Source organism: Maylandia zebra, linkage group LG13, assembly GCF_041146795.1.
Source record: "Maylandia zebra isolate NMK-2024a linkage group LG13, Mzebra_GT3a, whole genome shotgun sequence".
In the NCBI taxonomy this organism is placed as follows: Eukaryota; Metazoa; Chordata; class Actinopteri; order Cichliformes; family Cichlidae; genus Maylandia; species Maylandia zebra.
Genome location: NC_135179.1, coordinates 1,250,467 through 1,275,044, shown reverse-complemented (window position 1 = coordinate 1,275,044; position 24,578 = coordinate 1,250,467). Strand labels below are relative to the sequence as shown.

The window sequence follows — 24,578 nt, the reverse complement described above, 5'->3', positions numbered from 1 at the left end:
AAATGCTCCGGTGCACTGGAAACACCAAATGGCAAACGATTGAAATGGTATCTACCAAAAGGCGTAATAAATGTGGTGAGGAGAGCAGATTCTTTGGCCAGCGGTATTTGCCAAAAGCCCGTGTTAGCATCGAGCTTGGAGAAATACTGCGCACCTGTGAGCATGCCTAGTGTTTGGTCTACAGAGGGGAGGATCTTTCACGACACACTGACTCATTTAACGGTGTCATGTCCACGCAGATGCGGACTTTCTCTTTGTCCTTTTTGGGGGCTACGTCCATGCCGCAACACCAGTCTGTTGCTCTTCCACAGGACTGCGTGTTTGAGAGAAACAGATAAAAAAGAACAATGTTTTTTAAAATGCAGAAATGTTTAAGCAGGCTTTTCAAGGCTTAATATCCTGAAAGTAATTTTCTTTGATCATTTTAAAAAGGGCTCAAGTTGGTTCAGTGATTTATGAAAAAAGCAGAAAAACATTGTCGTTTGTGGATTTTACGGCAGATTTTGTGCGTGTACATTTCTGTCCACGGAGGTGTCGAGGCGGGCACACGGGCCAAGTATTCAGAAGCTCCAGGAGAGGGCGGTGAAGTCATTCGGTGCAAAAGGAAACTGCAATAACAACAGAGAAGACCAGGAAGCAGCTGCAAAGATTTGCGCATGCGCCATACACTGTACCAAGTTAAAACTAGAAACGACGGTGAGTTGTTTGTCATTCTCTGCATAAAGTGTAAAACTGCGTTTTATCTTAACAGCGTCTGGTCTGTGAAGTTGTTGCGACTTGTGACTTTGTTCGAGGGCAGCTGGAGCTCTCAGTGCGTGGGCGCTCGGAGTGTGGTTACACGCCGTGCTGTCAGCTGCAGCATCGGAACTTACTCTGTAAGATGAAGCTGAACTTTACCGGAACCTGCCTTCTGCTCTTGTTTAAAATACGCATGTGCCGTTAACAGTCCAATCCACATGGCCTTAATAAACAGAGGAAGCCCCTAAACCCGAGTGGGTGATAGTGGAAAAGGGCTGTGTGAGAGGGTGTGGGTCATCATCAAAAAGTGAGATTTGAGGCGTTACGACGTTAAAGGACGTGAGGGGCCGTGGGTGTAACAGGGAGACGCCGAAGCGTCCTCGTTAATGCTCTCGGTGCGACGCAAAGAGCCAGCTGGGCTGTTTAAACGATTCGGTGTCTTTTCTTACAGAAACGTCAGTAACGGTTAAAGATGACGACCTCGTGGAGCGACCGTCTGCAGAACTTCGCTGCTCTTCCAGCCAACATGGACGGTGTGGCCATGAAGAAGTATCGTCGTGAAGCCCACCACAGGTAGATGGTAGTCTGTCCGCTGATGCTCATAAAATGTGCAGTTACACAGTGCTGCGTGAAAGTCTTGAGCCGCCTCTCCTTTAGCATAGTTTGCATGGAGAATGTGTGCAGTTGTAACAAGCTTGGAAGTCCACGTTGGAGTGAGCACCTGCATGCTTTCAGCTTTCCGGGCTTCGTTCCCGAGCTGTTCTCCTGATCCTGGCCGTCTTTGTTGTGTTCTGTCAGCATCACTCTGCTACAGGATGCTGTGTGTTGTTCTGTGCAGGTCTGCTTTTACCTCATTGTCCAGTGTTTTGGGACTGTGCTGAATGTATGTGTGAATTTTAAGATTGTTTGTGAGTGCTCTAAAGTTGCACACATTTGTTTGTGGAGCATATATTACACAACTGTAACCAGTATTCCAACCAGCGATGCTGGGGATGTTGATCACTTGCGAGTTATGAATGCAGAAAATCCACCCTCTGGCAACAGCTGCAGTTTTTAGCCGCCAACCTTCTGATTAGTTGATGATCTGCTGCCCCTCCTGAACTACAGCCACCCAACCCCAGGCCAGTTCTTGTATATATAGAATCCACAGCATGAACACAGTGTTTTAAACTATTCACAAAATGTGCTGACATCCACACATAAATTCAATACAGTTTGACTACATGTAAAAGTATTTTGCAAAGACCAGTTCTGCATTCCATGAGGGTACATCTGTCACCATCTTACAATATTGTGATTGTAGCCGTCCCCAACTCTCTGTGAATGGGACTCATGGCCATTGATTCAATTCAACTTTATTTACACAGCGCCAAATCACAACAACAGTCGCCTCAAGGAGCTTTATATTGTACAGTAGACCCTACTGTAATACATACAGAGGAAACCCAACAATCATATGACCCCCTATGAGCAGCACTTTGGCGACAGTGGGAAGGAAAAACTCCCTTTTAACAGGAAGAAACCTCCAGCAGAACCAGGTTCAGGGAGGGGCGGGGCCATCTGTTGTGATTGGTTGGGGTGAGAGAAGGAAGACAGGATAAAGACATGCTGTGGAAGAGAGACAGAGGTTAATAACAAGTATGATTAAATGCAGAGAGGTCTGTTAACAACATAGTGAGTGAAGAAGAAACACCCAGTGCATCATGGGAATCCCCGGCAGCCTACACCTATTGCAGCGTGCATCGAGATATCGGGTCGTTAGTACGCTGCTGCCCTTTTTATGTGTTTCATGCAGCTTTAGTGCCTGCAGACCAACAGACCAGATTTAGAAGATGGTGCCTGTGTTTGGCTTTGCTGACCTTTGACTTTGTTATTTTTACTCTGTTGTGTCATGACTTTAGCCATTTTTCTCTGTACCCAAATATTCAAGTTCGTACTTGCATGTTTGCTCAGAAGGCTGTGGACTGGGAGGATGCAGTGTCATCATTCTTTAATGACATCACATCGGGTCACATGGGTTTTAGACCTGCCCCTTCTTCTTTTGTCCAGTTTCCTCAAATATTTTGAAGATGGACACAGTGTCAAGTTACACTAAGTTTTAGCTGACTGGCTGAAACGCTCCTGTGAGAATGCTGGATGGAGTGAAATGGGTGAAAAGTGTTGTTCAAAATCACATTTAAGAAATGATCAAGTCGGGCTCCTTGGAAATAAAACGTAACGAAACTAGCACCGGCTCAAGACTTTTGCACAGTACAGTATTTCAGATTGGATATGTGATCAAAAAAAAAATGGACGTACATTTAAGCAGCTTAAAGAAACATGGAACATAGTTAACTTCAAGCAGTTGTAGCTGAAGTTAAAGCAAGTTGGTAGAAAATACACACAAGTATTTTATGTACAGTTTTCCACTTGTCATAAATAAAACGGCAACATTTAAATTTCAGCATGAAGTGAATTTTACGAGTGTACGGTGTCTTGGATGGGAATCCATTAGAGTTTAGTGATTCTGATTCCCTGATCAATATCACGCTCTCTCATTGGGTTCTTATTGGCTCTGCTTGGAGAGCCGCCGCCATTTCTGCAGCATATCAAAGACTTGAGTTGCATGCTGCGTGGTCAAATGTTTGTGCACGTTGGAGGTCTTTCCTGTCTTTGTTGTGCTCGGTGTTGGGTTTATTACGCAGAACACTAAAACGTAATGCAGCACATTGTTTAATTACTCCCAGGAGAAATGAATCCATTACACTGTCTCCCTAAAATGACACGAAACACGTAACATAATTACCACTGAACAGTACAAACCCCCCCCCAATTTTTGCACATGTCGAGGAGCGTGTCAGGCTACATTTCACTGTGTGTTATACTTGTATAACTATGCATGTGACAAATAATAAAGAACCTTGAACCTTGAACCTAAGGCATGAACACAAAGCCAACAACAGTTTAAAGTGATCGTCACAGTGATTCTACATAAGAAACACGAACAGTAGAAACGAAGGTTGCAGCCTCATCCATTTGTTTCCCGTTCAAATTCAGGGCTGGTCGCTGGGCTGGGGCCACCGTCGCTCTCGGGTCCTTTTGTGTAATGGTCACATCCACACTGTGTCGCTGCTCTCTTCCTCTGGCACAAGAACTGAAATCAGCCGATTGTAACAGAGAGCACAGAGCAGCAGGGCGACAGCAGGGCCAGCCTGGCTCTTGTAATAAGGGGTTCTGTCTGACTTCAGGTTGTGCACTGCCCTACCAATCGTTACTCTGTCATTCATACCCAGTGCATACCATTCAGACATGTTCATGAAGAAAAACACACCAGTGCTGTAACAGAGGCCTCGTCCTGTTGGCTGCGGTCAGCTGTGAGCTAATACAGGAAGGATCTAGTCTTTGCAAAAGAGGAAAAAAGGGAAACAGAAGTGGACGTCTTACAGAAATCTACGGCTGCAGCAGTTCTCTTGACTCATTCTTTAAATATCCAAAGCATCAAAGTGACAGTATTACTGCAGGGTCTACCTTACAATATAAAGCACCTTGAGGCGACTGTTGTATAAATAACATTGAATTGAATAGTTATGGTTAATTATTCAAATAAATAATGGTTGAGCATAATAACTATGATTTTTAAGGCCTTTAAAAATCATAATTATAACTTATACATATGGACTATTAACCTTACTGTAGATTCACAGTTCAATTACTGTCACCTCAGATTAAAAACATGCATATCGGTCTGATCAGTTTGTCATTATCCTGAGTCTCTGTCTCCTAGCACAGCTGCTGTAGCATCGGGGGTTTGCTAGAGTTGGTGTCGGTTTTGTTGAGGCGCTCTCAGCCAGGCAGGAACTCGGATGGAAAACGTACAAGTTCAAAGGAAAGTCCTTAATCAGCTCTTGTTTTCCACTTTATCATTTAGTCAAGGCTCAACCTGTGATATCACTCTGGCATGACCGAAGGATAAGAACAAGCAACCAAAATGAAATAAGACTGTTTCTTCTCATTCATTCTAACCAAACAAAACACTGACTCGTCTCAGATGTGTCACTTATAAAGCCACAGACCCGGGCTTTGTTATATTGCTACTCAGATGTATTCAGAACTGTATTAAAATGTCAGCTGTGCCTGTTTCTTGTATGTTCATAATTTTAAACGAATAGTAGGTAATGAAGGCAGATCTAATTACTTTTGTTAAGAGATAAAAAGACTGTCTGCAGTCAGAGAGCAGCAGGAGTGGTAATATTAGCACTTCTGTGGTAATACTGCGTGTATTTTCTATTACAAAGCTTTCCAAAGGATCTGGCTCAAAACCATCCTGCAATGAGGTATGCCGTCCTATTGTTACTGAAACTGTGAATGGTGACGACGTTACTTTTGAGTTGTGATGTCTGTGATGTGGTTTGACCTTCCATGAAGCTCTCAGCTCATGGAGCTCCATAATATTAATGATTGGGATTTCTCACTGTGAAGAGAGCAGCTCTCATTGTGGGTTCTTGGATTTGCATTTCTCTTCTTTCTCCATCTGCCCTTTTATCCTTTTATTCCATTATTATACATCAGATGAACTAAAATCCAAAATTACAGGTTGTCAGTTCCAAAATTGTCTTCTGTCGTTATTTCGCAGTGTGCCAAATGTTTTTAGCAGATGAAACGTCTCGACTGCAGAGAGGCCAGTTCTGTACTTTCTGCTGCCGTGCTGGTATAGCTGTACTTTGCAATTTAGCATTGTCATGTCTAAATATGCAACACCTGAAGAAGATGTCTACTTCAATAAATCACTTAAAGCACTTATCGAAGTAGACATCTTCTTCAGTAGACATCATCTTCGAAGTAGACATCTTCTTCAGGTGTCACTTAATCACTTAAAGCACTTTCTACTACAAGTAGAATCCAGTCACACATTGGTACGGCCCTTCATCTGTGCTTTTTTTAAAGATTTGTTTTGGCTTTATTGGACAGAGAAAGTTAAGACTGAGGAAGACATGAGGCAAAGGGCCGCAGGTCGAATTCGAAGCCGGCCGCGCTCAGCCATGCGGCATGTTCATCCAACTGAGCTAAACTGGTGCCCTGCTTAAGCACTTTTAACTTGAATCTACATGCGCACTAATAAATTGTGGGTTCAGTAGTTTTATTTCAGTAGATTTGCATGTTATTGCATTCTGTTTTCTCTTTATGTTTTCAATTTCCCCAAACTTTTGACGTTGGGTTTGAATCTCCATCCTTTAATCTGTACGTCTTTTATTCTTTCCGTATACACATTTATTTGGATTTGGATGCTGCTTCATGGAAAATGTTGTCAAGTCTTTCAGATTTTTCCCATTCCTGCTTGGATAATACCTGAAACATCAAATTTTCACGTTCCGCAAGTAGAAAAATCCAAGATTTCATTTGGGATTGTTGAAAATAGTTGATGGCAATGTGCATGAGTTTGGTTCTCTGTTGTGAGCTCCCACTGGCTCATCTATTAAACTGCAGTTTGTGGCTGGTTAGCTGAAGCCAGCCTGTGTGATATGAGTGGCTTCCATGTGCTAAAGTCATATGTTGCCTTTATACAACATGTTGGTGTTAGAACATTCTGGTAACAGTGTTACCAACAAACTGCAAATGGCAAAAATCAACTGGAAACACTGGATCTGGTACATCTGGATTTCTGCTTTAGCTCAGGTCACATTATCAGCTCAGTGAGGACGATATGAGCTCACACATTTGTCTGCTGTTTGGGTATTTGGTGACTAATCTGAGCTTTACATTACTTCCACTTCTCACACTGTAAAGCTCATCGCTGACATCGCTGGTCCAATCATCTTCCTGCTCGCCTTCTTCAGGCCAGTCAGCCTCTACTCTGCATGTTCACTGCTTACCCGTCATTCTCCCTTGCAGATGCCTTCATGCAACCAACTCCGTCCCGTTTCCGCCTCTCCCATGTTACTCAGGCTCATTCAAGCCTCCATCTTTATCTGCACCACCTGTGTGTAGACTCTGGGGGGTCCTGCCCTAATTCTTATAACCGCTGGGATTCCATTCTGTGATGGGCCATCAGTCTAATGGCCACATAGCTTCATTTTTACATCGTGGGAAACTCCCCCTACTGTCAGTGTAGAGAAGTTACATATTTACCAGTTTGTCTACATGATAAAGAAAAAGCAGCTGTGACAAAGACAGAAAACAGTCAGCACGACTCTTTGGACTTAAACTGTAAGAACCAGTTAATGGACTGGTTCTTGTTAATGGACTGGTTCTTATAACGCTTTTCTACTCTGAGCACTCGAACACAACCTGCCTCATTTACCCAGGAACGTTTTCTGTGCTCTTTCTATGTGACTGCTTTCTGGCTAACATTCATTCTCCTATGGATGCATCGGAAAGCCGGGTTATTATCTTGCCCAAGGATATTTGGCATGCAGACTGGCACAGATGGGAAATGAACCACCAACCGTCCAGTTAGTACTACCTGAGCTACAGCCACCACGCTAGCTCACTGCTCAGACTGTCCAGGTTTTTTTGGTTTGTTTTTTTTAACTGATTTCGTAAAAACAGAGGGGCAGAAATTTCTGCAGTTGAAAGTCAAAACGGAGACTTTTCTCTCGTGTAATTGTTCGTTGCATAATGACTTTGTGTAGTACGATTGGCAGTAAGGGATGTTTTCATTAGAAAGTAGTTGGGCATAGAAGAAATAATTGAATGGGTGAGTGAGGCTTGCAGTATAAAGTGCTTTAAATGCTCGAGTAGAGTATAAAAGTTTTTATATAAGAAATAGTCTGATGACATTTTTCTGACCCCTGACCTTGAGGCCGAGGTCACTGAGATTCAAACTCATCTCAGATTTGTGGTAGATACACGTATGATGTTAATTTGAAAGTCCTGCATCACATTACCTGCCCAGCAAGGTGACATCATCAGCCTTTTCCAGCTGATGGTAATAACAAGCGTGAGTTTTATCTGAGGGACTGAAGCTCGGCCTGCATCGTGCATTAAGACTTTGCACTGTTCTGTAGTTTCTGTCCTTGCAGACTGATTTGTTGACTGTTTACTGTGGTCTGGGTGTGTGTTGTGGGAAAAGTAAGCAGTGTTGTTTCATTTGAGTTTTAGATTTCATTACACTTTCATCTGCCGTGCAGTTGCTGACCGAACGATTCTCCTGTTTCAGAGTGTTTGTTAATCGAAGCCTGGCCATGGAAAAGATCAAGTGTTTTGGTTTTGATATGGATTACACTCTTGCAGGTGAGTGAGTCTTTTCTTTAATGTAAATTCCACTTATTTATTTTAGGTCATCCTCCTTAACTCCACATATATGTGTGCAGCGGTGGTATCCCAAACTGTTTGGACAAATATGTCGACCATCAACGATGGTGGGAGAGAATCAAAGAGAAACTGGCTTCTTCTGTGTTTATCTGTCTGACACACTCGACCCAACAAACAAATACAAAATTAAACAAAAAGTTAAAAATCAAAATGTCTCTTCCAGTGATCTTAAAAACGCTGTATTATAGCTATATTAATACTGAAACAAACAAGAAAAGAAGGTCAGATATTCCCTCCAAACAAAACGTAGAAATTCTTTGACAGAAAAACGAGCATGTTTTAGCCGCGTGAGTCACAGTATTAGCTGCGGTAAGCTGAGCACAGCAGGATGGTGGACACGTACATGCTCGTGCAAGTCAGCCGTGCTCGAGTCCTTTGCTGGCACCGTGCGTCTGCACCGCTTTGGTTACATCCTCAGGTTTCTCTCTTTCATCCAGTTTAAAGTCAAAGAATTCCCAAATTGGCGACTTTGTATTTTTTGGCAGCTAGTTCCTCCATGTTTGGACTTCTTCTGTGTTCTAAACAGTCCGTGCATGATCACGTTGCCCCGCCCATCAGAAAGTGGCCTGCGTGAATATATCGCCTATCGTCAGAAGAATATTACAGAATGTTATCAGCTGTAAACAAAAGCCCTCCCTGCACCTAAATCTGCTGTCAGAGAACACGACTGATTTAAAGCACCGAGCTGAAGGAACTTCCTAGATAATGCCATCATCTACGTCTACCTTAATTACGTGATTATTTAAATATTTAGACAAAACCTATGACGGTAGGAACCTGAAATGTTCCTTTTTTTGCATTTTCTGTATATCAGTCTGTGAAGTTAACTTTTAGAATTCACATTATAAAATAATAACAGAATATTAAGTGGAAATATCCACCCCCACCCAGCCACAGGAACCGCTACGTTTTATGTAGAGTTTAAATAAATATGATCCCTAAAAACGTTGCCAAAGCACAAATGTGTTTGTTTGAATTTATGGGCATCAAGCATGCAGTGTGCTCGTGGGAGATATGACCGCGATGCAGAAGAAGACCTTGCTAGCTTGTTGTTTAAACGATAGACGACACAGTTTGGTTTTGTTTGGACCGCTGTAGCAAGATACCAAAGACATGAATAAGACTCTTTCCATGGTGGATACAATGACATCCGTTACTGGAAGGATTGTTGTGAACCTGAGCTTGTCTCTCTGCTTTTTTAGTGTATAAATCTCCTGAATATGAGTCCCTGGGCTTCGACTTGACAGTGGAGCGCCTGGTATCCATTGGATATCCACAGGAGCTGCTGAACTTTGTCTACGATCCCTCCTTCCCCACCAGGTAGGTTCACAGATCCCAGCTTTATTATTTCACTTCACCATTGCACCGAATGGTGAATGTCAAGTGTTTATGTTTTCACCTATTTCCGTGCTTCACAGAGGTCTGGTGTTCGACACAATGTATGGGAACCTGCTCAAAGTTGATGCCTATGGAAACATTCTGGTGTGTGTGCATGGGTTCAACTTCTTGAAGGGGTAAGGTCCATTACTCCCACTTTGCTTTAAACTGGGCAATTATACAAACCTGTGTCTTTAAATTCAGCTTAGGTGATAAAAACTGTTGAAACTTGACTGTCCTGTCAAGCGCCGCTCAGAGGAAGTGCTGCATGCCGGTGTTTCTTCAGAGCACGAAACCTTTCGCTGGTGTTCACCAGTACGTTCACTGGTTAAGCCTGTTGGGGGGATTGTTGACGTTGTCGTTGTGCTTTCGAGGACGTGATTGTGGATCAGGTCAATATTTCTCTACTTCAGCAACCAATGAATTTTTCTGTGCTGAAGGTCAAAACTCAAATACAGGTGCTGTGGACATCTTCCAAGTACAGCTGAGGCAGGCAGGAGTTTGATTACAGATTCTAGTATGATGGTGCTGCTGAGCTAAAGCACCCAGAAGCCATTCAGTTCTTTAGCAGCTTAATTGTGGCTAAAACGCCGCTACACTGGTTTATCTGTGTGTCTGGCTCATGAGCTGCACATCTGGGTGAGCTACAGACCGAAGAACTGAGCACACTGGATTTAATCTGCCAGCAGTTTTCTACCTGTGACTGACTTCTTGGACTCATCCCTGTATTCCTGACATCTTCCCATGCTGTGTGCCACACTCGCATCATGTTAACAAGCATGCTGGTTTCAGTGTAGAGTTTGGACCGCTGCAGAGGGAGATAATAATGTTGTGAGGTTTGTATGCTTGTATTTATATTTGCTACTTCTTGGTTACTATTTCTGCTCAGACCTGACATCAGAGAGATGTACCCGAACAAATTCATCCAGCGTGGAGACACAGACCGCTTCTATATCCTCAACACTCTCTTTAACCTCCCCGGTAAGTAAGCAAAGCAACTCTGGAAGTTTTCTGATCTTAAAATTCAAACCTGAGCCTGATGCAGTCTGTACAAAAAGGATATAATAAAACAAAACATGCATGTCTGCAGAAAGACTACATGTGCTTTATCAACCTGGGAAAGGCCTTTAACTGTGGGCCAGCTGTCAGCCAGCTGTTGTATACCATTTACATACAGCTGTGGTGAGAGCTGGGTTTGCATTGGCAGCATTAATGGGGACTCTGTAGGTCGGGTTCATCGGTGGTAGCACGTTGGCGCTCCATGCTAAAGATGGGACTGCCTGTTTTAACCACAGGGAGCATCTGTTGTCAGTCTGTCAGAGGCAGTGTCGAAAATATAACACGTGTCGGGCTTGTGTGGAGAAGAGTAGAGGTATGACCGTCTATGGTGTCAGCTTCTTAGGCACAAACAAAATCCCGTTGACATGCTGGATTGAGCAAATATATTTAGCAATATCAGTAGATCGTCTAATCCAAAGAGAAGCAACCACAACGGAAATCTGGAGTTTTCTGATGGTGCTCAGGAAGTGATTTCATTAAGTGGATTTTTTGGTGTCACTCCATTTCTAATCTTTTTTTTTCTTTAGAATATTTTCTCATGAACAATCATTGCTTTGTCTAAAATATTATAATCCAAAGTTTCAATTTATATCCAATGATTGCTGTTTAATTTTAGCTTATATGGCAAATCTTTTTTTTTAAATCTAAAGACTCATCATAGTGATAGTGTGAGGAAGCTCGCGCTGGAGCACTGACACCTGCTGGTCATTCGATGTACTGCATCATGTGCTCACATGTTTGTGATCCTCAGAATCACCTCAGGTCCAGTTCACACAAAAACAAATTCTTGCATCTTTAACAACCTAAATAAAAAGGTCGGTTTTAAAGCTTTCAGTACATGCAGATTTTTATAAATACCCCAATAAATTCATTGCAGTAAATGTTTATGTAATGATTCAAAAACAAATAAAAGCAAAGCAAAAATAACCAAAAACAGTTTGTTACACTTGTGCATAATGTTAGTGCAAGGACAAGGGCGTTTACTGTCACAAGTGACCTCAGGAATCAACCCTGCAGACTGAGGATCAGCTGTACACTGCTTGATCCAGTCTATGACGCGTGAGTCAAACCCAAACGTATGCAGAGCTGCTGATGGGATTTGCAGTTCTTTCTCTGTATGCAAAGAAAGATGTTCAGTAGCGTTGGCTGAGTGTACCTTTGATGCTGACATGAGTGAGAGTGAGCGGTGGCTGGATGGGAGGGTAGGATCTTCGCTTGTGTTAAGAAGCAGAGTTGATGTTTAGAGCGGCCTCCTCTCCATCTGTCGTGTTGTTTACACCTTTGTCTGTCTCTGACTCCTGTTGGGACTGCTGCTGCTCCTCCTGCACTAGTGTCAGCAACAGCGACCGTTGGTGACGGCTTTGTTTGAGATGGTGCAGCCGCTCACACGTCAGTAAATGTGATTTCATTTCTGTCTCTCACGTTTACTTTGCCCTTTTGTTTGTCCATCTTTATCAGCCTCTTGTTCCACATCAGACTCTGCTCAGTGTGTAACGACACCAGACCCGATGACAGTTTGATTAACTCACACGGTTGCTGTTACAAACACTGCAGCTCGCAGCGCCACACAAACACCACCACAGACAGACGGCTGTTTATGCTGTCGAGCGTGATTGCAGATGCCGAGCACGTGCGTCCGTCAGCATCCAACACTCCATTAGTTTAACCACACTGAGCTTTGTTGCAGGGAAGAAACGAGGCTACAGGCTGTTGACTGGTTACAGGCAGATATTACTTTGAACAGGACGCCCACATCCACAGCTCCCTCACACACTCAGCCAAAGAAAGAGGGATGGTCGTGTTAATTTATAGAAAACTGTAGACGTGAAACAACTAATACGAGTTCTAAATACGGCTGTGAGGAACATTATTAAACAGTATGTGAGTGAGTTTGGTCTTTGCTGGTGTCACCGCCCTCGCACCAGTGCACCACTCACGCCCTCGCACCAGTGCACCACTCACGCCCTCGCACCAGTGCACCACTCACCGCCCTCGCCACGACTACTTGTTAGCTGGGCTTTTTTCCTGCAGCAGACTCGGGTTGTGTGCAGGATTTCAGCTCATGACTCAGGCAGTTCATAAACTCCAAGCCCAGAGCTCGTCGCTCAGGACAGCTCAGAGTAGAGATGCAGGTATTTATCCTGAATGTCTCCGGAGTGAGGTCATTAGGGCGTGTCCGCCTGGGAGGAGGCCCCAGGGCAGACCTGAGCCACACTGGAGTGATTACAGCTCCCGGCTGCCTTTGACGGCTGGGAGAACTAGAGCAGGGGGCTTTGCCTGGGTTGCTGCCTGTGACCCGTGCCCAGGTATCCTGCAGAAATGAACAATGACTGCTGTGTTTCTGCTGGTTTTGGTTTGTTTTTCCAATGAACGGGTGCAGACTCACTCTCCCTTTCCTCAGAAACCTACCTCTTTGCCTGCCTGGTGGATTTCTTCAATAACTGCTCCAGATACTCCAGGTACTGTAGGCTGAGTGATTCAGGCAGCGAGGGGCAGCCGCTCCTCTGATGATGATCTGTTAATGACTGATATTGCTGTAGTGTTTCATCATCATAGTATTCTTTGAGAAACATGGAAACGCTGTAAACATAATGTGTCCCTGTAGCTGTGAGACTGGATTCAAAGACGGGGACCTCTTCATGTCCTACAAGAGCATGTTCCAGGATGTCCGAGATGCTGTGGACTGGGTTCACTTCAAGGTAGAGACTCCTGTGTCCTAGTTCCACGTCCTTCAGTCCCTGCTTGGTCCATGAATGTCCTCAGTAACCTGATTTACTGTCACAGGGCTCCTTGAAAGAAAAAACCGTTGAAAACCTGGAGAAGTACGTGGTGAAGGACGTAAGTGGAGCAGCTCCGATTCTACAGAGTGAAGCTGTGGTGGTGGTGACACATATTGTTGAGAAATGTATAAATGAAATGATTTTAATGATTCAGTTTTTGATGTGTTTGTAGCCGAAGCTTCCTCTGCTCCTGAGTCGCATGAATGAAGTCTCCAAAGTGTTTTTGGTCACCAACAGTGATTATAAGTACACACAGGTAAAGCTCACAACAATAAACAGCTGTTTTCATCTTCTTCTGTAGAAAACCTCAGAATGAAGAAGTCTGACGGCTGCATGAACAACATCATCGAATTAGTGCATCATTTATTAACTATTAAACTAGTCTTTTTTCCTTTACAGTTTAACTATAGGTCAGGCTTATCTCCAACCTTTTAATCTCAGAGATTAGTAGAAAAATCTCTACTACAGAGAAATCGATGCTGGATGACAAACACCAATTAGTTAAACCACAAGAATTGTATTCAGCCCGAAAACCTTAGAAACAGGGTGTCTAACCAGACACTTCCTGGGATTAGCTTTGTCTCCAGTAACTGTGAGGAAGCTCCCGCTGAAGCACTGACACCTGCTGGTCATTCGATGTACTGCAGCCCGACTATGAGGCGGCTTCGACCTGGATGCTCATCGTAAACAAACATGAGTGTCTGCTTTCTCTGTAATTAGAACCTCAGAGTGACGCTGAAAATGTTTTCAACTCTGAGCACGCTCGCTGCTGCTGCCATGGAGATGCTGCCACCACCAGTTTCCCTGCAGGATGTTTACCAGTGTTGGTGTTTGTCACTAAACTGGAGAAGCTTTTTGTCCCTTTCAGAGCTTTCAGTGCAGTTTGACTCCCAGCAGGCTGAGGGAAGAAGCCTTGTAGGCTGTGCCTAATACATGAAGCACTGCTAAGATGCTTCCAGCAGGTTCTCCCACCTCTGCAGAGGATTTGTTTTGTTAAAGTGATTTTTGGAGTCACCTTCTCATCTAAGGACCTTCTTCTCCGGTTCATCAGTTTGACCGCAGAGCCAAACATCTTCAGCTTCACAGCTGTTGAAGCTGCTGTGGTCTTTAGATCCCCACAGTCTTTGACACTGTTTCCCTCTTCTGTCATTTACCAAGTTCTCCCTTCAGCTTTGATCTATCCAGGGAGGGAGGAAGGGAGGGAGGGAGGAAGAGAGGGAGGGAGGGGGGAGGGAGGAAGAGAGGGAGGGTGGGAGAGAGGGAGGAAGGAAGAGAGGGAGGGTGGAAGAGAGGGAGGGAGGGGGGTGGAAGGGAGGGAGGAAGAGAGGGAGGGAGGAAGGGAGGGAGGAAGAGAGAGAGGAAGGGAGGGAGGGGGGAGGGAGGGAGGGTGGAAGAGAGGAAGGGAGGGAGGGAGGGAGGGAGAGAGGAAGGGAGGGAGGGAGGGAGGGAGGAAGGGAGAGAGGAAGGGAGGGAGAGAGGAAGAGAGGGAGGAAGAGAGGAAGAGAGAGAGGGAGGGAGGGAGGAAGAGAGGAAGAGAGGAAGGGAGGGAGGGAGGGAGGAAGAGAGGGAGGGTGGGAGGGAGGGAGGAAGAGAGAGAGGGAGGGAGGGAGGAAGAGAGGGAGAGAGGAAGGGAGGGAGGGTGGGAGGGAGGAAGAGAGGGAGGGAGAGAGGGTGGGAGAGAGGGAGGAAGGAAGAGAGGGAGGGTGGAAGAGAGGGAGGAAGAGGGGAGGGTGGGAGGGAGGGAGGAAGAGAGGGAGGGTGGGAGGGAGGGAGGGAGGAAGAGAGGGAGAGAGGAAGAGAGGGAGGGTGGGAGGGAGGAAGAGAGGGAGGGAGAGAGGAAGGGAGGGAGGGTGGGAGAGAGGGAGGAAGGGAGGGAGAGAGAGAGGGAGGGAGGAAGGGAGGGAGGGTGGAAGGGAGGGAGGGAGGGAGGAAGAGAGGAAGGGAGGGAGGGTGGAAGGGAGGGAGGGAGGGAGGAAGAGAGGAAGGGAGGGAGGGAGGAAGGGTGGAAGGGAGGGAGGGAGGAAGAGAGGAAGGGAGGGAGAGAGGAAGGGAGGAAGAGAGGGAGGGAGGGGGGAGGGAGGGAGGAAGAGAGGGAGGGTGGGAGGGAGGGAGGAAGAGTGGAAGAGAGGGAGGGAGGAAGAGAGGGAGGGAGGGAGGGAGGAAGAGTGGAAGAGAGGGAGGGAGGAAGCGAGGGAGGGAGGGAGGAAGAGAGGGAGGGTGGGAGAGAGGGAGGAAGAGGGGAGGGTGGGAGGGAGGGAGGGAGAGAGGAAGGGAGGGGGGAGGGAGGGAGGAAGGAAGGAAGAGTGGAAGAGAGGGAGGGAGGAAGCGAGGGAGGGAGGGAGGGAGGGAGGAAGAGAGGGAGGGAGGAAGGAAGGAAGGAAGAGTGGAAGAGAGGGAGGGAGGAAGCGAGGGAGGGAGGGAGGAAGAGAGGGAGGGTGGGAGAGAGGGAGGGAGGAAGAGGGGAGGGTGGGAGGGAGGGAGAGAGGAAGAGAGGAAGGGAGGGAGGGAGGGAGGAAGGAAGGAAGAGTGGAAGAGAGGGAGGGAGGAAGCGAGGGAGGGAGGGAGGGAGGGTGGAAGAGAGGGAGGGTGGGAGGGAGGGAGGAAGGAAGGAAGGAAGGAAGAGTGGAAGAGAGGGAGGGAGGAAGCGAGGGAGGGAGGGAGGGAGGAAGAGGGGAGTGTGGAAGGGAGGGAGGGAGAGAGGAAGAGAGGAAGGGAGGGGGGAGGGAGGGGGGAGGGGGGAGGGAGGGAGGGAGGAAGGAAGAGAGGGAGGGAGGGAGGGGGGAGGGTCGTCATTGTGGTGTGAAAATGGAAAATTTCAAACATGATTGATGAAAAAACTCTTGTCTTACAGAAAATTATGAGCTACCTGTTTGACCTCCCTCATGGTCCGAAGGTAACACGGATGATTAAAGCTTACGTACACATTTGACCTACACGCTCAGACTGATGTGTTATTGTGTGTGTGGATGGCCTTGCAGCCGGGCACGCCCCACCAGCCCTGGCAGTCCTACTTCGACCTGATCCTGGTAGATGCCCGTAAGCCCGTCTTCTTCGGGGAAGGAACGGTGCTACGACAAGTCGACACTGTGAGTGTACTCGAGTGTAGCCGGCTGCGTTGTTGCCGTGTCTTTGATACGGCTAGCATGATGACGAGTGCCGTTTCCAAAGTAACGTCCTGTGCTGTCACACGCTCGATGCATCTTCACCACACGACCGTTCCTGTGACGGTGCTGCAGTTAGAGCCACTCACCGGTGCCCGAGTGTACGCTTCCTCCCACACAGTTACACCAGCCGCTGAAATGTGGCTGATGACCTGCAGCTCACTCAGCACCAGGCCTGTGAAGACATGAGAGATGTGGTTTGGCCTGGGCTTCCTCTGTGAGCTTTGGGTTCTCATGTCAGGGGAAATTCTTCAAAGTACCTGTGATACTGAGCTTAACCCACAGATGATGTTCGCTGGCTGCCCGCTGATACTGAGCGAGAGCAGGAACTTTCATTTGCACAAAAGATAAGTTAGTAAATGCTGCTTATGTGACGTGTTGTCTTTCTTTCAGAGCACAGGACGGCTGAAGATCGGCACGTACACTGGACCTCTTCAGCACGGCATCGTTTACTCTGGAGGTAAATTTCAAAAACAGAGCTGTGCTGATGTTGGACAGGATCTGATGTTTAGATGTTCTGATCAGTCAGGACTTTGTCGTATTTACAGTCCTGACCTGTTTTTGAGTAAAGGGCTCGTTCCTTAATCCGTGACTCTCACTGCATGATGTAAGAGGTTCGTCTCTGAAACAAACAGAGGTGATGTGCAAACATGTGTGAGCCGAGTCACAGCTCCAAACCTGAAGCTGATGGTTGTTCCTGGAAAGCTTGTGCTTACAACAGCTCAGTTTAATCAGACCGATGCTTTGTTGTAGAGTCAGGTTCTGTCGCTGTGGTTCGATGGCTGTCCTCGCTGGTTTCCATCATGCATCCAGTGCTGTGAACATTTTTGTACCCTCCTTCTGACCGATCCCTCTGATGCTCTGTAACCATCTGCAAACGTTTCGCCTTTTTTGGCTCAAATTGTAAATAATTCACATTCCAGGTGAGAAATGTTTTGAAATGATTGATTATGGTCATTTTAAGAAGTGTTTTTTCTGTCCTTGTTTTTGTGTCTCAGGTTCTTCAGACATCGTCTGTGACCTGCTGGGCGCTAAAGGAAAGGACATCGTCTACATCGGAGACCACATTTTTGGCGACATTCTCAAATCTAAGAAGCGTCAGGGTTGGAGGACGTTCCTGGTGATACCTGAGCTGGCCCAGGAGCTGCATGTGTGGACTGACAAGAGCTGTGAGTCTGGGCTCACACGTGTGCACATGCACATAAGAATAAGCATGTTTATCCTGTGGGCTACAGGCAGCACAGACGGAGAACTGTGTGTTTGATTCTTTCTTTTGTTTAAATCCGACACCGTTGCAAAGCCAGTTTGTTCCTGCCGAGGTCGATGTTGCAAAGTGTTTGTAGAGTCAAAGGTGAGACTGTGTAGAAACAAACTGCTCAGCTGCACCCGGGTCTCAAATTCACACATTCCCCGGTGCGTTGGTCACTCTGGCATGAACAAGTGTTCAGAGGGTGAAGGTCAGGAGTGTGGGCAGGCCGTTCCTCCTGCAGGTACAGATGAACTGCTGGGCGTGCGGGGGCAGAGGTGTGGTCATCTGGGATGACAGTTTGGTCCCAGACTATGGACACGTAGGTTTGCCACTGGCTCTTCTCTTCACATCCCTCTGCACTGAAATTGCCTCCAATCACGACAAACCTGTTTCCAGCGAGGGAGATGCTGCCGCCACCTGATGTTGCAGCAGTCGCTCCAGCATTCTCCACCTTTGAACCTACGATCCAGCTGCAGTAGGCAGAACTGAACTCATCACTGAACATAACGTTCTGCACATGTTCAGGTTTCAGTAAGTACGCAAACAGGCAGCGAGGCCAGAACTGCAGCTCTGTGCAGATCAGATACCAGCTGACCGGTGCAGCAGGCGCCTCAGCGCCCGGGTACCGGAGGTTTAAACTGTGACAGGAAAGATTTGGTATGTTCATGCGTTCAGCTCACACACTCGTCTGCTGTCCGGCCCACAGATGCATTGTGCTTCCAAATGTGGCTCCGTGCACGGAAACATTCCCACAGTTTAAGATTGATTTCCAAGGAGCGTTGCTGCAACAAAGAAATAATCACAGTTCCCGTGCTAAGTATGTATGAGTGCAAGCTTTTATACAGTTTGTTCATTTAAACAAAATAATTACTGTTAATATTTAATTCATGTTAAATGTTGAGTAGGCAGCTCGGCACCACCTCAGCCCATCAGTCGTGCGCGTGCCTTTGAAGCATCGATGAGGCCGTGATGAATGAAGTATTCTGATGTTTCAAACTGTAGATTCAGTGCCTGTGTCCATCGTTGGTGTGTGGTCTGTGGAATAGCTCAGCTGTACTACGTTACCTGTCTGTGGAAGTGTGAACAGTAAAGATTTCACTGATAACTCTGTGAAGGAAATAAACTGACACTGTTTTGTTTTCTAGCCTTATTTGAAGAACTTCAGTCACTGGACTGTTTTCTGGCAGAGTTTTACAAGTAAGGTTCTTCTTTTGTCTGATAAGCAATTTAAAAACAACAAGAAAACATGTTGTGGGCTCGGAGTTATATCTGCAACACTGATATTTACAGCAATACAGAAAGAAATGTTGAGTGTTTTACCACCGATCACAGCAAACAAGTATATTGATGACAGATGAACAAAGTGTGAGTCTGAGGCTACAAGCCTCCAGCAGCATTGTCTTGTAGTAGCAGCGGCACAGCATAAAATGCAAAGTTAAATATAAGAACCAGTGTAGGTAGCCTGGGAGGTTGGGCAGGTATCGAGCACAGATGTAACAAACCTAAATATATTATATTGCCTTTAACCAGGAATCATTTCGAGCTGTTAACAGAAAGATCAGTGCAGAAGCTTCAACCTTCAGCTGTGGAAACTACATTTCAAATGACTTGTCCTCAGGCACATGGACAGCAGCAGCAACGAGAGGCCTGATATCAGCTCCCTGCAGAGACGCATTAAGGTACAACTTCCTCTGAGGCTGGCTCAGCACAGCATCACTTCTGTTATCAAATGCATCAAATGTAAGTCGGTTCTTTTTCTAAAGACATGTTAAAGAAATGCAGCGTTTACAGAAACACAGGTATAAAGGTTTTTGCACCTACAGTTAATGTCCAGTAAAGTGAAGTGTATGAACAGTGACAGCATTGTTAGAATTTCCCTCTGTACGCTTCCCCACTGGATTTGTAATCCACCAGACGGAGGCATCAGTCTCAGCTCATTCACAGCAACAGCTGCATCAAGGTGCTTTATGTTGTAAGGTCGACCCTACAATAACACATACAGAGAAAAACCCAACAATCATATGGCCCCCTGTGAGCAGCACTTTGGCGACAGTGGGAAGGAAAAACTCCCTTTTACCAGGAAGAAACCTCCAGCAGAACCAGGCTCAGGGAGGGGCGGGGCCATCTGCTGTGATTGGTTGGGGTGAGAGAAGGAAGACGGCATGCTGTGGAGGAAGCGCATCACTCAGTAGAGCTGGCCTGCTGGTCTTTAAAGCACAATGTTCCCTGGCTTAGCACGCTGTGTGTAGCTACGGTTGAGCATCGTAGTCTGGGCTGGCAGGTGAACTGAAGCGGTCTGTCAGTGGGATGGCCATGGGCCGGACCTGTTCCACAATCAGTCTCCTCAGTGTGTGGTGTGTGTCATTTAGGGTCATTTAAACGTGACCTTTTTTTGGCACAGGCACGAGGCATGACCTCTTTCACAGCACGGGAACCCTTTGTAGATTCATGCTCGCCCTGAAGATGTGATGCGACTGTGGAGTGGAGGTGTGGATCTATACAGCGTTCCACAAAGTTCCATAGTTTCCCAGTTCTCAATCAAAGTTTTCCTGTGGAACGCCCCCTGAACTAGGATTTAAAATCGGACAGGAGTTACAATCTAGTGAATCAGACACAGAAACAGGTGTCAAACTAAACCTGTGTATGTATGCAGAGCACTGAGCAGGCTCTGCTGCAGCCATGTTCTTAGGTGCAAAGACAGCAAGTATTATGGGATGTTGCTAGTGATACATGAATAGCTCTACCTTCATAAGAATCCTGTTTTTTCCTTGTTTTGCCAACTTTCCTGTTGGAACACACTTGAGTTGTGCACTATGGTGCAGAGTGCAGTTGGAGAAGGACACATTAAAAGGACTTTAACAAGAAGAAGAGGGACTGTGAGGTGGGGGAGGGAGAGAAGTGTTTATATGTATGCATGTATATACAGTGGATGCAAAAGTATTGGGCCCCCTTGAACTTTCCCACATTTTGTCACATTACAGCCACAAACATGAATCAGTTTTATTGGAATTCCAGGTGAAAGACCAACACAAAGTGGTGCACACGTGAGAAGTGGAACGAAAATCAGACATGATTCCAAACATGTTTTACAAATAAATAACTGCAAAGTGGGGTGTGCGTAATTATTCAGCCCCTGAGTCGATACTTTGTAGAACCAGCTTTTGCTGCAGTTCCAGCTGCCAGTCTTTCAGGGTCTGTCTCTACCAGCTTTGCACATCTACAGACTGAAATCTTTGCCCATTCTTCTTTGAAACAGCTCCAGCTCAGTCAGATTAGATGGACAGCGTTTGTGAACAGCAGTTTTCAGATCTTGCCACAGATTCTGGATTGGATTTAGATCTGGACTTTGACTGGGCCAGTCTAACACATGGATATGTTTGGTTGTAAACCATCCCATTGTTGCCCTGGCTTTATGTTTAGGGTCGTTGTCCTGCTGGAAGCTGAAGCTCCGCCTCAGTCTCAAGTCTTTTGCAGACTCCAACAGGTTTTCTTCCAAGACTGCTCTGTATTTGGCTCCATCCATCTCCCCATCAACTCTGACCAGCTTCCCTGTCCCTGCTGAAGAGAAGCCCCCCCAGAGCATGATGCTGCCACCACCATATCTGACAGTGGGGATGGTTCAGAGTGATGTGCAGTGTTAGTTTTCCGCCACACATAGCGTTTTGTATTTTGGTCTCATCTGACCAGAGCAGCTTCTTCCACATGTTTGCTGTGTCCCCCACATGGCTTGTGGCAAACTGCAAACGGGACTTCTTATGGTTTTCTGTTAACAATGGCTTTCTTCTTGCCACTCTTCCATAAAGGCCAAGTTTGTGCAGTGCACGACTAATAGTTGTCCTATGGACAGATTCCCCCACCTGAGCTGTAGATCTCTGCAGCTCGTCCAGAGTCACCATGGGCCTCTTGGCTGCATTTCTGATCAGCGCTCTCCTTGTTCTGCTGTGAGTTTAGGTGGACGGCCTTGTCTTGGTAGGTTTACAGTTGTGCCATGCTCCTTCCATTTCTGAATGATGGCTTGAACAGTGCTCCGTGGGATGTTCAACGCTTGGGAAATCTTTGTGTAGCCTAAGCCTGCGTTAAATTTAAATAACTTTATCCCTGACCTGTCTGCTGTGTTCTTTGGACTTCATGGTGTTGTTGCTCCCAATGTTCTCTTAGACAACCTCTGAGGCCGTCACAGAGCAGCTGTGCAGCTGTTCTGCAAAGAAGAATGGGCAAAGATTTCAGTCTGTAGATGTGCAAAGCTGGTAGAGACAGACCCTAAAAGACTGGCAGCTGTAACTGCAGCAAAAGCTGGTTCTACAGAGTATCGACTCAGGGGCTGAATAATTACGCACACCCCACTTTGCAGTTATTTATTTGTAACAAATGTTTGGAATCATGAATGATGTTCGTTCCACTTCTCACGTGTGCACCACTTTGTGTTGGTCTTTCACCTGGAATTCCAACAACATTGATTCATGTTTGTGGCTGTAATGTGACAAAATGTGGGAAAGTTCAAGGGGGCCGAATACTTTTGCAAGCTACTGTATATACATAACTTAAGTGACCAATCACAATAGGTTTGGTCTCCAAACTAGACATCACTGAAAGACAGGAGGACGAGCTGCAGAGCTGAATATGCTTCGATTTTTATTAGAAGTGATCCAGATGGGAAGGATTAGAAACCAGTATGAGAGGGACAGGCTGAGGGGTTGAGCTGGTATGGACGTACGCAGAGGAGGATGCTCTCCTGTGGTGAACTCTAAAGAGAGCAGCCAATAGAATAAGCAGGAGGTTATCATAGAGTAACCAACATATTACTGTACTGTTACCAACTGGTGTTGTCTTGGGCATCACACCACCTGCTCCATAATGCTGGGATGAGGAACTGCGTATCCTACTGGTTTGATGCTAACAGCAGCTGGGACCTTTGACTCTGCAGCACCAGCGAGTCTGACGTGACTGTGCATGTTTGTGACCTTTTCAGAAAGTGACTCATGACATGGACATGTGTTACGGCATGATGGGAAGTCTGTTTCGGAGCGGATCCCGGCAGACTCTGTTCGCCTCCCAGGTGATGCGCTACGCTGACCTGTACGCTGCCTCCTTCATCAACCTGCTCTACTACCCCTTCAGCTACCTGTTCAGAGCTGCACACGTGCTGGTGAGAAACCTACACCCGTAGTTGTGAATGCAGTAAGTCGAAAAGCTCTCAGGAGTTTCAGATTCACACGAAGGTCTATCGGTGGGTTCAGTTCAGTACGTTAGACATTTAATACTTAGGCAACCATTTATGTCGAGTATAAAGACCCCCCCGTGCCCACCCACACCCCATGGGGGTCGTTGTTAGAGACGAGAAAGTGATTCTTGATTTCTGTCACTCACTGAACCGTGTCCCTCCCAGATGCCTCATGAATCCACAGTGGAACACACACACGTCAACATCATGGACATGGAGTCGCCGCTGGCCACAAGAGACCGCCACGACGTCGACTTTAAGGAGATCGAGTGCAAAAGACACCAGCTGACCCGATCCATCAGTGAGATCCAGCCGCCGCATTTCTTTCCTCAGGCCCCGCAGGAGATTACCCACTGCCACGATGAGGATGATGACGAGGAAGAGGAGGAGTAGGGGAGGGCCGTGAACCTTTCCCCAGAAGAGCCTGTTTCCATTTTTACGTTTGTCTTTACTTTGATTCGTAGCTGCAGCGAGCGAGTGCTCACAGAGAGGGACTCTCAGTCCGCGCTCTGCTTTTATCTGGGCTTATACGTGCTGTGCTCCATGCTGCGCAATATCAACGGTTGGTTCTCACATGTACCGATTGTGCACCGAGAGTTTGTGCCACGCTGCAGTCACGGCGGACTTCTGCTGTGACTGTGGGAGAATATCAGAAGTTCAAACTGGGTTTGTTGTTGCTGAATATCACGGTCTTCCACTGATGTTAATCTGTGACCAGTCTGAAAGGGCTCTCATTGGTTCAGCTGTCAACATGTTGCAGATGTGCTGTTCCTGGAGTGGGCTGAGATCAAAGTGCCTCAGTGTTATTACAGATGCTGTTCAGTGTACACGCGCTTTTCTTTTCTCATGTTTTTATGCTGCTGCCTTGATTTTAAAGAAACTACAAATATGTCTGACCAATAAAGCTGCAGCGAGGGCCTTAAAGGTTGTAATTTGGCTGTATGCTGGAGTTTTCAGGGGCAGCGTTCCTGCATTGGTACAGATGTGCCAGAGGGAGCAAGACTGGTGCCGACAAACGGGGCTCGTAAAGTATCAGGTAAGATACTTAGATCTGACTGCCAGAAGAGGGAGACAGGCAGCATGTTCAGGGTCGCCAACAGGGTCAGGCTGCTTCGGCTGCTGCTAACGAGCGACTGCAGTGATCGTGCTGCAGGCTGAGACGGGTATTCGTCCTCTGCTCTTCTTTTCTCCTTCCTGTGGGTCAGTTTGAGTGACGGTCCTGTGAGGTCTGAGCTAAAATCAAAGGATGCTTTTTGAACCTGGATGTGCCCAGGAGGACTTTCATAGGACGGACTCATCATAATCCATGAAGCTGAAAGCATGTTTTTATGTTTTATTCAAATTTCATATGTCAGCAACAGAGAGTGCAAATGCTTTTTTTATTTTGAATTATGCTGGGGGGGAATGATAACATGCATTGTTCTGCAGTTGACACGCTTTTTCATGGCTGCAATAAAATATATTCCATTGCTGCTGCGTTTTGATTTTGCTGTTAAATTTGCACTTAGAACAGAATAATCCTTTAATTGTGCCACAAGGGGAAATCTGGTTGTAACAGCAGCCACAAACAAACAGCACACAAACATGCACATTTCTTTTACATTTTTACATCAAGGACAGCAGTTACCAGAGTACTGCACTGTTATTACATTAAATAACTACAGATAAGAGGCCGACCTGGTTGTCGTGTGAATCGGTTGATA

At 46.3% G+C, this 24,578-nt stretch overlaps 1 protein-coding gene across 4 annotated transcripts; it reads left to right on the top strand.

Annotated features, from left to right (window-relative positions):
• The first annotated feature begins 260 nt into the window (after positions 1-260).
• Positions 261-24,344, top strand: nt5c2a (5'-nucleotidase, cytosolic IIa). 4 transcript variants are annotated; one of them, XM_076891357.1, is made up of 19 exons: positions 261-405; positions 501-696; positions 1,190-1,311; positions 7,874-7,947; positions 9,231-9,348; positions 9,447-9,542; positions 10,295-10,386; positions 12,866-12,923; positions 13,070-13,163; positions 13,249-13,302; positions 13,417-13,500; positions 16,096-16,137; positions 16,223-16,330; positions 16,799-16,865; positions 17,404-17,574; positions 18,800-18,851; positions 19,273-19,333; positions 22,624-22,800; positions 23,041-23,975. In XM_076891357.1, exons 3-19 carry the CDS (start codon positions 1,211-1,213, stop codon positions 23,266-23,268), a joined length of 1,677 nt encoding a protein of 558 aa, XP_076747472.1. In that variant the 5' UTR covers positions 261-405; positions 501-696; positions 1,190-1,210; the 3' UTR covers positions 23,269-23,975. The 4 variants fall into 4 exon arrangements, with proteins under 4 accessions (XP_076747472.1, XP_076747475.1, XP_076747474.1 ...); XM_076891358.1 differs by lacking the exons at positions 261-405; positions 501-696 and adding an exon at positions 732-875; XM_076891360.1 differs by lacking the exon at positions 22,624-22,800 and having other exon boundaries at positions 266-696; positions 23,833-24,344.
• Positions 24,345-24,578: the final 234 nt, after the last annotated feature.